Below are 12,892 nucleotides of genomic sequence, written 5' to 3'. Positions count from 1 at the left end.
CATGTTAATTTCATGACGATACGTCATGAGCCTATTTGTTTTCTATTTTTATAGTAAGAATATATTTTGAAATAGTGGATTGATGGGAAATGTGTGGTTAAAAAATGAAATTTTTTAGATTTGAATTTAATATTATTTTATTAAAGAATGTGATTAAAAGAAAGGAGAGAAAAATGTATTTTGAAAAAAAATGAGAATCAAACAATTTAATGCCCCCGTTTTGACCCCATTAATTTTTATTTTATTATATTTTATTTTTCTCTTTCTTATTTTCAATAGCACAATTTTTTTATAAAATAATATTATACATAAATCGATTTTTTTGTTTTTCATCACTCATTTTTAAGAAAAAAAAAAATACTATTCCACCTATTTTGATTTTTCGGGCCCAAACGGAGCCATAGTTGCCAAATGAATATAAACCGCACCTCCCAAAAGCTGTCACCCTACGCTAATCGTCAAAATTCCCAACTCTCTCACACGCACACGCACAGAAACGTGAGGAAGCAAGGAGGTGCCTGACTGCATATCGATATCGCCATGGTATGGTAACGAAAAGTTTTCTTTTTCTGTTTCTGCCAGAATTTTTGATTAATTTCTCATCAATTTTTTTTTTCTTTTTCTCCTTGATTTTTCACCCACTTATCTGAGATTTGATTAATTCATGTTTTTATTTAATTCCTTTACTTTGTTCAATTTTCTGCTAGTAATCTTAAACTACGCTTCCATGTACAAGATGAGATCTGGCTGATCACGTGTCAAAAGGCCTTGGCAAGGATTTAGTGTCCAGAACACCGAGAGGGATGGGGACCAGGAACAATTAAAAATTGTTTTTTTTAAATTAATTTGAGGCAAAACGAAAGTTAATTTTTTTTCTTATATTAATTTGAGGGAAAACCTAGAAAAGAGTAAGAAACTTGATTTTTCTAGTTTTATTGGTGCTTTGATGGGATGGGCATTGTTATAAAATTTGCTTCGATAGTCCCAAAATTTTTAGTCCTGTGAATTCCTACCTATCTTTTGATATCCTCGAGTGACCAAATGAGGCCTGATTCAAGAGGTTTGCATACATAGTTCTTTACTTTTGATCAAGTTCATTGATGTGTACCATTTTATTTGCTGTTTGTCCTAAACCTTTTAATTTCTTAACACCCTCCTTGCAGACGAATCTCTACACAGGGGTAACCAGGAAAGATAAACCCAGGGGTCGTCATCATGGGTTGACTAATCAGAAAAAGCAGGAAATAAGAGAAGCATTCGAGCTGTTTGATACTGATGGATCTGGTATTGGAATATATTTAATGTGATTGACATTGACATACATCTGCAGACTACTTATCGGTTGCTTTCTCTTTTAATTTACCCTGTGCAGGTAACATCGATGCCAAAGAATTAAATGTTGCAATGAGGTATAGTGTCTATTCAAATTAATTTACAGTGTCGTCAATGATTGCAAGGGCATTGAATCTGACATGGTTCCTTTGCAGGGCTCTTGGTTTTGAAATGACCGAAGAGGTAATGAATGGACAAAGCCTATCCGTATATAAATTTTTCTGGTGCATGTGAGAATGTTTTTATATTCTGGAATATGGAGGATAACAAGTAATTATAGCTATAATTATTATCCCAAAGTAATAAATTGCATCCACGCATCTTCCTTTTTGGATGAAACACAGGATTCTTTCTCCCTGTGGTGATGATTGGTGAACAATCTTATGGAGGGCTTGTATGAGAAGCACATGTTTCATAGTCATCACTCATCATCTTAGAATTTTAAATACTTTCTAAAAGTTGCATATTTAAATTGCTTCGATGCATGATTAAGTTGCCTCAACTTATCAACTACTGATTTTTAAATTGTCACAGCAACTTGATAACAACTGATATAGAATTGTATCGATGCTAGTGTGAAGGATATTAGTATATGAAGGACTTGATAAACCCAAGTTCGACAATCACGAACTTTATATTATGTAATGTAAGGGGCTAAATTCTAGATTATGATTCTTCTTGACGTCTTAGATAAGCATGTTGCTAAACAGGGATTCTCTGCTTGCCACATCAGAATTGGCATGTTTATCTTAGATTTCTTTGGCATGCATGACATAACTCTTCTTTTGATGGTCATATAATAAATTTTGTTGCTACAGGAAATCAATCGAATGATTGCTGATGTAGACAAAGATGGAAGTGGTGCAATTGACTTTGATGAATTTTGTTACATGATGACAACTAAATTTGGAGAAAGGGACACCAAGGTGGAGCTCATGAAAGCTTTTCACATTATTGACCAAGATCAAAGTGTAAGTTACTGGCGTTATTTGTATTCTACTTCCTCTTCCTGTTGGTAACTCTCTTTTCATCATCTGAGTGCAGGGGAAGATTTCTGCTGCAGATATTAAGCGTGCAGCGAAGGAGTTGGGTGAAAGTTTCACTGACAGAGAGATTCAAGACATGATTGATGAAGCAGATCAAGATCGTAAGTATTCAATATTTTTCCTTTTCTTCTTTTCCTTTCTGGTGCAGAATTCATTTTGGCATTTGTGCTTTTGTTATTGTTTTGAACTGCTCGAAATTTATTAAGTTTTGATACCACTTATTGCATAATCTTATCATTCTCTGACAACTTTTTGTTGGAATGCCTGTTTTAACGTGTTTGCTTCCATCCAGATCTCAAACTTGAAAGTAAATAAGTATATATATGTGAGGTTGTAGTAGTTTATTACTGTAGACACTGTTAAAATAGGAGAACCTGGTTTGATTCCAGGATGTCTGCTGAATAGACGTTGGTCAGCCCGTTGTTAGCCGAGGAAGGCGTGTTAGGGTGGTTCGATTTGTAGGTTTGATAAGAATTAGTCTATCTTATTTAACTGTTTTTATCGGGGTATATTGTTATAATTTCATTGAATTTAATTATGTCCTTTTTTTCAAATTGGTTTTAGAGGTCTAGAAATAGATCTGAAAATAGCTCAAATGTTTTTCAAAATAAAAAAGAAATTGATCAAACATCTGCATCATTTGCATCAAATGATTTCAACAATCATGAACTTCAAATTGCTCAAATTGAACAAAGATTACATAACTGGACTATTCCAAAAGTAGAAAAGAATTCTATTTATAAAATAGGAAAATTTGATTTTACTCAAAATTATGTTATCAAAACTTTTGAAGAAACAATATCCATCAAAAATCAAAATGCACACATCAATTTATTTTCAAAAGAATCAATTGAATCCCACAGGAAGAAATTTAAATATCTTCATGTTGGATTAGTTCAAATTGCTATCAAACATTTGTTTAGACTTGAGTTAGACATTCATATTTTCTTAACTCTTAGAGATAAGAGACTTCTCAAATTCGAAAATTCATTATTATCTGTTCTAGAGTCAAATCTAGAAAGCGGTCCAATTTATTCAAATTGTTATCCTAATTTTTCAATCAATCTCAATGATGAAGCTATTTTCAATGTTCTAAATATTCATATTCAAACAAAAAATCTCGATTTCGATAATCGATCAAATGCTTTTGTTGGAATTTACAGGATATATTACAAGTTTATGAATACTCAACTTACGTTCATCCCCTAAAGATGAAAACTTTTGGTTGAATATAATCCTTTTCATTCAAATATCATGATTCCCAAGAGAATTCCTTGGAATCTTCAAACTTGTGGACTAGAATGAAATTTTGAAAATATTCAAAATCCTATTCCTGCTCTTGTTCAAATAATTTTTAATCAAATTCTTACTTTTCCCGATGAAAACGTCAAAATGATTTTTAAATGATCTTCTTCTAGGTTTCAAAGATATTACTCGTCTAGATCTGAAAATAAACCTAGAACTTCTTTTCAATGAGCTAGATTTTCAACATCTTCTCTTACAGGTGTTGATTTAACTCCAAATATTCCAAAACCTCAATATATTGAAAAAGAAGCAAAAAAAAAGAAGAATCAGAACAACCTGAATTTCCAACTTTTTCTGATATGTTTTCTTCTCAAAATGAAAGATTTGATCATCAAACTAATGTTATTTCTTCAAGAATTGATAGACGAAATGAATTCAAAACTGATCAAACTCCTGATGTTAAAAGTTTTCGAAAATTATTTCGTCAAAGCTTTTCAAAAGAAGAAAGAGAATTTGGGAAGATTTTATGAATTCCCTGAAGATTTAAGTTTTTATGAATGGGCGTATTTCAAAGTTTTTAATAAAAGACCTACTTTTTCAAAGAACGAAAAAGTTTCTTCAAAGAAAGAAAAGATTTCTTTAAACAAAGAAAAATTATTCAAACTACAAATATTCCACAGAAGGCTTGGAAAACTCCTACCGAAGAGAATATTCATTCTCCTCCTCCTCCTTTGCAGGAAATTGCTGTTCCACATGGAAGTATTGAAATTTTGCGTCTCCTTTTAAAGAGATATTTGAAGAACGACATTATGAATCTCAAGATGTAAAAGATATAAAAAATATTCAAGCTCAAAATAACTACACAAATGTAGTTCTTCAATCTGCCCGTTCTCAGCTCAATAGAATTGAAATAAATTTTGAACTTGAGACTTCATCTTCCTCAAAAGGTATTAAGCCAATAGAGCCAGTTTTAATCAACAGGCATGAGGCTAAACCGAAAAATGGTCCCAAAACTAAGATTAATATTCTCAAAGAACTTGCGACTTAGTTATCAGAGATATCATATTCCTCTACTTTAAATAACATCAATATTATTGAAGATATTGAATCTCATTTTATTGATGATGAAATTCCTCAAATCAATAAACTTCAAGGCTAAAAAGTTCAATTTTTAAAAATTCCTCCTTATGATCCAAAAACTACTCCTTCTGATTTACTTTTTGAACAAAAAGCAAAAATGCTATAACATTCGTTGGAAGCGTTATACCTGTCTCGAATATAGATGGTCTAACCAAATATCAAATTTTTGAAATTCTTGAAAGTATGGATGTTTGTTATAATGCCTATATTCAAGAAGGACTTTTTGCAATTGAAGCTACAAATAATATCATTCAAGGTTTTGCTGGTTAATTAAATAATTGGTGGTTCAATTATATTTCTGAACAAGAAAAAATTCAAGTTCCTCAAGCTCTCAAACCTGAATGCTCAAATGATAGTTTTAAAATAATAATTTATTGCATTATCAAGCATTTTGTTAGATCTCTAGTAGATGTTTTAGAAAAAGTTTCAAGTATTTTATTAACTTTAAGTTGTTCAAGTTTACAAAATTTTCGTTGGTATAAAGATATGTTTTTAACACGTGTATTTTTGCGAAAAGATTGTAATCAAGTTTATTGGAAAGAAAGATTTTTATTTGGACTTCCAAAATTATTCTCTGAAAGAGTAAAAAATTCAATCAAAAAGGAATATTCAAATAATATTCCATATGATCTTTCTTACGGAGAATCGATTTGTTTTATTAACAAAGAAGAATTAGCACTCTGTAATGAACTCGAACTTAAATTCAAATTGCAAACAGAAAGATTAAACAGTCGAAAAGAACTTGTATCATTCTATAAATAATATGGATTTGAGAAAATTATTCCTTCATAAAAAACAAAAAGAGAAGATTTTTCAAAAAGAAAATTTTATTTAAAAGAAAAGAATTTTCAAAAACCTTCTTATTCAAAAATTTATTCTAAAAAGAAATTAAAAAAAAAAAGGATTTTCAAGAAAAAGTAATATTACTTGTTGGAATGTCAAAAATCTGGTCCTTTCAAAGGTAAGATTAATAATTTTCAAAGTGATGAAGACATTAAGCTTCAACTCCTCAATCTTATTGATTCAAATTATAGTTCTGATAATGAGTTTAACTTAGAGTTAGAACATGTTTATCAATATCAAGAAGATTCTGATGCTAAATCTAGTTCAAATTCTCAATTCCCTTCAAGTCAAAGTAAAGAACTTTGTGGTTGTAAACTATAAATGTTCTTACTAAACAAGAAGAACTTATTAAAGAAATTGTTGATCAAATTGAAGATCCACAACTCAAAAATAAGTTTAATTCACTTCTTCCTTCAAAATCAAAAGCTGAACCCTTCAATATGCAAAATGTTTTAAATCGTTTTGAAACTTCAAAATTATCTAGTTCTGATTTAAAATCAGAAGTCAATTTTATGAAGTCTCAAATTTCTATTCTTAAATGTCAAATGAAAGATGTTAGAATGGAAGTTTCTCTTCTCAAAACTCAAGATAAGGAGCTAAAGTCAAAGACTTTATTTATCCTCTTTCAGCTCTTCTAGTAAAGAATTCAATCCTCTCATTCCTTCAAACATTCAATCTGAAGAAGAAATAATTAATGTTATTAATCGTGTTCAATTTCAAAAATGGTACTGCAATATGACTATTGTAGTCAACAAAGAATTCAAATTTACATCTAAAGTCCTTATTGATTCTAGAGCTAATCAAAATTGTATCTATGAAGGATTGATATCTATAAAATATTTTGAAAAAACTATTGAGCGTTTTTATGGTGTTAGTGGTAAGAAACTCAATATTCAAATATATATATATATATATGGGTGTGCACATGGCAGACATGGGTGTGGATCGTAGTCTATGATGTACGGACCCGGACACGTGTGTCCGACATGATACGTGTCGGATACGTCGATTCTTGATTTTTCAAAAAAAGTACCGACATGACACGTCGTCAACACATTCATTAAATTCTTTAAAATTCTTCATTTGTATAGTTTAAAATTAGTTTTATACTTATTATTGATTTTTTTTTTGTTGAAATCTTTTAAATATGAGGAATTATTTGTTATTTGCTAATAACTTTGAGTTAAAAATATATAATAGCTATAGTAAGAAATAAAAATGATTATTGTAGAGTGTCTGAAGAGTATCGGTATCGACACGTGTCCAACACGGACACGCTACCCTAGTTGGAGTGTCCATGAAAGATCTTTTGAATAGATTATTCAAAACTGTTATCTTCTCAAAATTTGATATGAAGTCAGGCTTCTGGCAGATTCAAATTAAAGAAGAAGATAAATACAAAACTGCATTCAATGTTTCTTTTGGTCAATACGAATGGAATGTTATGCCATTTGGTCTAAAAAAATGCTCCTTTTGAAATTAAAAAAATCGCGAATGATATTTTCAATTCCTTTTCAAATTTTATTATTGTTTACATTGATGATGTTCTTATATTTTCTGAAAGTATAGAGCAACATTTCAAATATATCAATACATTCATGCATGTACTCAAGAAAAATGGTTTAGCAGTCTCTGCTAAAAAGATTGTTTTATGTCAAACAAAAATAAGATTCTTTGGTCATAAAATTCTAAATGGTTCAATTATTATAATTCAGAGAATTCTAGAGTTTACTGAAAAATTTCCTGATGAAATCTTAGACAAATCTTCTTTTCAAAGATTTCTTGGTTGTGTTAATTATTTCTTCGACTTTATTAAAGAGATAAGGTTGATTTGTGCTCCTCTTTTCAAAAGATTACAAAAGAATCCGGACCGATGGAGTAATGAGTGCACACTAGTTGTTCAAAAAGTCAAAAAGGCTGTTAAAAATATTCCATATTTATAAATTCATCACCCTACTGATTCAATTATTGTCGAAATCAATGCCTCTGATTTAGGCTTTGGTGGATTGTTAAAGCAGATTTCAAAAGAGTCAAGTCAAGAACAGTTGGTTAGGTTTCATAGTGGTGTATGGACTGGTCCTCGAAAGAATTCTTCAAATTTTTCAAAGCTTCACGTATTTCAAAATAAATTTGTTCCCAATGACAAGATTTTTTGTCCTTAATCTCAAAGTACTATCTATTCAAAGAAAATCAAACAATTTTGCAAAATTTATCTTCTGAAAATTCTTTCAAAACAAATATTGTGATCAGAATTATAAATACAAAGAATTATTCAAACTCCTTTTCAGGATCATCTTCAAAATCCTTTGAAGACAAAAATGTTTCAAGATTCAGACCCCTCTCAATCAAAGAATCATATCCTTTGAATAAAGGTAAATTTTATTTTCGATCAGATTCCTTTTTAGGAACTGAACCAAAGATCTATGAGTTTAAAACTCATAAAAAACTTTTCAAATTTCAAAAGGAAAATCCTCATGATATTTTTACTACCAATTACCAAAGAAGTAATAAGGATATTATAAAATGTCTAAAAAATACTATTGAAATTTTTAACAGTAGTAATAAAATAATAAAAAACTTTCAGAAAAATTTTCAGAAAAATGAAAGACTTATTCTTCAACATTCTTCAAAAGAATTATCTTTTAGAAATCTATTTTTATTAAAAAGGAATAGAAGAGATTTTATGAAGAAAGTCTTACAAGTTCTTGAAAATATTTATCAAAATATTATCAATAGAGATCTTACTTGTGCTCAAACATTCAAAAATATTATTTTCAGAATATTTGATAACTTCTATTTCAATGGTTTCGAGACCTGTGAAAGTTATCATAAACTTCATTTTACCCTCAAAGGTATTTCAATCATTAATGTCATTAATGAAGAAATTCGTCAAATGATTGAATGCGGATTTATTTTCTCAATATATATTTATTCAAAAACAGATATCCCACTTTTCAATAGCTCTTTTAAAAGAATTATTAATCACCATTTTGAATTCAAAGTCAAAACTCTCAAAATTGAATTCTCAATCATTCTTCTTGAATGGATTGCTAAAGAAGAAAAATTCAATGATACTCTTTTTACTGAAGAGTATTTTCCAGCCAAACAAATTGTTACTATTTGGAGTACTTTGTTTGGAATTCTTCCAATGTCTGATTCAAATATCACATCAAAAGTTTATTGTTATGAAGAAAAAAAGATCATATTCAAAAATTATGTAAGAGAAATTTTTACAAAAATTAGATCAAAATCTATTCTTGTTGCAAAGAAAAAGCTCGGAACAAATATTGACAATTCAAGATTGCAATTAATTTTTCATAATGAACATTATGCCATTTTTACTGATGAAGAAAAATGAACTCAAACTCAAGTTCCTCTAATTCAAAAAATATTTGATAATGAAATATCGATGCTCAACAATGCTTTGATAATTTGATCTATCAAAGTGAGGAACCCATTCAAGGACCCGATTTCAATTATGATGATGAAGAATACTTTAATTATGATGATGAATAATTATTCAATATTAATAATATGCTCGAAGGATAACATTTCTTTTATCATCAAAAGGTGGTAAACAAATTCAAAAGTTATAATCAAGGAGACAAATTTGGACAAAGTCAAAAGTAAAGGTCAATCAAAGATTAAAGTTGATGTCCACTTTTCAAAAAGAAGAATGGACGGTGCAAAAGTTTTAAAAGAAGCAATAATTCAAAATTCCTTCTCCAAATTAAAGAAATTTTCAAATTTGGAGTTCAAGATTTCGAGTATAAAAGCAATCAAGTGTTTAAGATCTCCTTAGAGCTAAATGAGATAGTTCTCATAAGAGAGTTGATTTAGCAGGAGATAAATCATTTTCAAGATAGTTTGAGAGATTTTTATAATCTTTTACTATCTTTCAAATTTGAATAATTTCCCGATCTAATTAAACGTTAAAAATAGATTAGTGCCTGATACGGCAAGGCCTTCTTCCCTAATGAGTGGATTCTATATTTTCGAAATTTCCCTTCAACCAATCATGTCAAATAAATGTAGAGTTGAAGGGAATTCTACGAAAAGAAAATGGATTATGGGAGTGTGACGTGAACTATTGATTGGTCTGTGTAGATATATGTCTACCACATTGGAATTCACAACCAAATGTGTCTTTATTCCAACCGTCGCGTAAGCCCTATACAGAAGATAGGCTGGTTCACTTGAAGAGATTCTTTTCTATGATCAGACTGAATCATGTTGTACATGAGCAGGCTCCGTAAGATCCAGTATAATTATAATAAGTGAAATGGATAAACTAAATTTTTTTTTTTATCTATTTCACTAATGAAAGATGGTAAAAGAATATGAAGATTTCTCAAACAATCTTGAGAATAATTTATCTCCTGCTAAATCAATTCTCTTATGAGAGCTATGCTCAATTAGCTTTTGAGGAGATTTTGAACACTTGATCTGCTTTTATACTCGAAATCTTGAACTCTGAACTTGAAAATTTCTTCAATTTGGAGAACGAATCTTGAATTATTGCTTCTTTTGAAATTTTTGCACCGTCCATTCTTCTTTTTGAAAAGTGGACATCAACTTTAGTCTTTGATTGACCTTTATTTTTGCTTTTGTTCAAATTTGTCTCCTTGATTGAGTATTACTTTTGAATTTATTTACTATCTTTTGATGGTAAAAGAAATGTTATCATTCGAGCATATTATTGATATTGAATAATTTTTCATCATCATAATTGAAATCTTCTTCATCATCATAATTGAAGTCGGGTCCTTGAATGGGTTCCTCACTTTGATAGATCAAATTATCAAAGCATTGGGATAGATCAAAAAGGGAACCGGAGACAACATATGCTTAGTCGCATTCGTATCTGTCTTGCTCCAGAGTTACATTGCGCCAGGAGAACTAGTGACGCAGGAGCATGTTAATTCATTAACGAGCGACAAAGAGAAAGGGGGTTGGAGAAGAGAAGAATTGAGGGTAAAAGGAAATTATTTTTTATTCATATAATCAGGTTGAATATTACCATGAATAAGCTCTCTATTAATAGAGCAACTAATCTAAAATGAAAAGAACTTCTAACAAGCTATAACTTTATCAAAATATTAAATCGAATCTAAACAATCATAATATGATTTAAAATCTTTCTTTAAATTCCTATCTACTATTTCTAATCTTTATCTCCATCAACTAGTCTATGTAGTCCTAACGAAGAGGGTTGGGTAACCTAAAATTATTTACATGCAGACTCAATGTATATTTATATGTTTCTTGCATTTTAGAAAACGCTGGAAAAGCTGTGGTGGGATAACAGGAAGCTGAAACCTAAAATTATTTACATGCAGACTCAATATATATTTATATGTTTCTTGCATTTTAGAAAACGCTGGAAAAGATGTGGTTGGATAACAGGAAGCTGATCTGATGAAGGGTGAGATAGAAACAATGTTTAGACAAGAAAAATGCTTAGACAAAAAAATGTGTACAAAGCTGTAAAATGCAAGTGCACAGAAGACTAGATTTTAAATTATTGATGCATATGTTGAAAGCACTGAAGTCCACAACTGACCTTCTGGTGTTAGATACCTGGGCAAGTAGATAGGTTCATAATTTTTTCTTTTACCTGTTTAAGTGATTATTGTCACTCTATATGGTGTAACGTCTACAATAAGTTGCTAGACATGGGAGACAATATAGACCTTTAGGGGTAGGCGGTTAACCTTTAGGTAATTCCTTGATGACTGTCCTTGGCTGTACTTTAAGCATTGGGACTGACTAGGTTTCGGATAGTTGAAATTTGTTTCAGACTCTGGAACAGAAGTAAACCAAGCCAAACTTGCACATGTTTTTAAGTTTGTGTCGAGCTCACTTGTTTTGGAACAAGTGCTAAATACAATGTAAATTAACAAAGTCCTTAGTTTGTCTCGTCCATTCATTCGATCTCAAGCTCAGCTTGAAAAATAGATTAACCAGACTTGAGCAATTTTAAGACTTTTTAATGATATCATGTTGAGCTTGAGCATCTTAAAGCATTGCTTTTGTTGTCTACTTTATACCCACGTCTCAAATGTGAGGTTGTGGAAAGGAGTATTAATTAGAGTGAGTTTGTAAATTGGAAGGCATCAATCTTTGCACTAGGGGTTATGAGCAGCTAGTTGGGTTCTGAGTCATGTCTGTTGCTGGTTGAAAACTATTTCCAAACCCCCTCTTTGGCCTGTGTTTACCCCTGGCCGCCGAGAATTTCTGAAAGGGCTCCCTTTACTGGGTAAAGCCCTGCATAAAAAAGGGTTTGTAAATTGGGTGGTGTGGCATGGCTGGAATGGTATAAAAATAAACGTTTGAATGTTTATTTGTTTTTATCAATTTTCAACAAGTCATGTTTTACTTCAATGTTGGTTGGATCTCTCACTCGTATACTCTTACAAATGTGTGAGCATTTACGTAACTCTGTGTGCACTAAGACACATGCTGGCATACACGAAGACATGTAAAAAGGCCTAGTTTATTGTCTGTTTTTCCATGGTATCTCTTGTAAGAACTTTTGGTCGGTCAGTTTGCATTATCTTCAAGTTGAAAACCTAATTATGTAAGAATTGATCTCTGAAAAATGGTAAGATGTCAGCTTCTCAAAACCTAACTATGTAAGAATTGATCTCTGAAAAATGGTAAGATGTCAGCTTCTCTTTTTGCATTAGTTATTTGCATTAATCGGGAGGTGCTTGATTTATAAGTTTATTGTCTGCGAAATATTCAGGCGATGGTGAAGTTAATGCTGACGATTTCATGAGGATGATGAAGAGAACTTCTTATGGGTACTGAAGCTAATTTGTGCATCAAATTTTTAGTCGCAATATATCAGAAACGGTTTGTTACTTATCTGTTGTAGTGTGGAATATGTTAATTTAAAGTTATAAACCGAATGACAAGTGAGACGTATCTATATTTATCGCTGTTTGAAAATATTGTGATAATCCTGTTTCAGATGTTCTTACGTATTACTCCAAATTTTTGACGCGTGAAAGTAGAGAGTAATGCGAATCTTGCAAATAAAGTGCAGTAGTATTTACTGTCAATGTGTGTTGCTGGTTGGCATTTGTGAGTAGTTTTGATCCTGCACTCACTGATTTTAGAATGGTCAGATGGTACCTTTTCATTTATGCATCCTTCGAATGAATGTGATGTTATTCTTGCTTCTGAGTCCGTTTCACTGAATCTTTTAGAGAGTTTCCTTGCAAACTGAGTGACAATAAATTTTGGGAAATCAAATTGTTCGCTACGACGAATAAAAGGGA

At 30.8% G+C, this 12,892-nt stretch overlaps 1 protein-coding gene across 1 annotated transcript; it reads left to right on the top strand.

The window, feature by feature from the left end:
* Nucleotides 1-399: 399 nt before the first annotated feature.
* LOC111410650 (caltractin-like) lies at nucleotides 400-12,673 on the top strand. The gene is made up of 7 exons (XM_023041100.1): nucleotides 400-543; nucleotides 1,164-1,284; nucleotides 1,373-1,409; nucleotides 1,488-1,515; nucleotides 2,151-2,303; nucleotides 2,377-2,479; nucleotides 12,355-12,673. Exons 1-7 carry the CDS (start codon nucleotides 541-543, stop codon nucleotides 12,417-12,419), a joined length of 510 nt encoding a protein of 169 aa, XP_022896868.1. The 5' UTR covers nucleotides 400-540; the 3' UTR covers nucleotides 12,420-12,673.
* Nucleotides 12,674-12,892: the final 219 nt, after the last annotated feature.

Source organism: Olea europaea, chromosome 2, assembly GCF_002742605.1.
Source record: "Olea europaea var. sylvestris chromosome 2, O_europaea_v1, whole genome shotgun sequence".
NCBI lineage: Eukaryota > Viridiplantae > Streptophyta > Magnoliopsida > Lamiales > Oleaceae > Olea > Olea europaea.
Note: the sequence above shows the minus strand (reverse complement) of the source record. Positions and strands in the feature narration are given on the sequence as shown.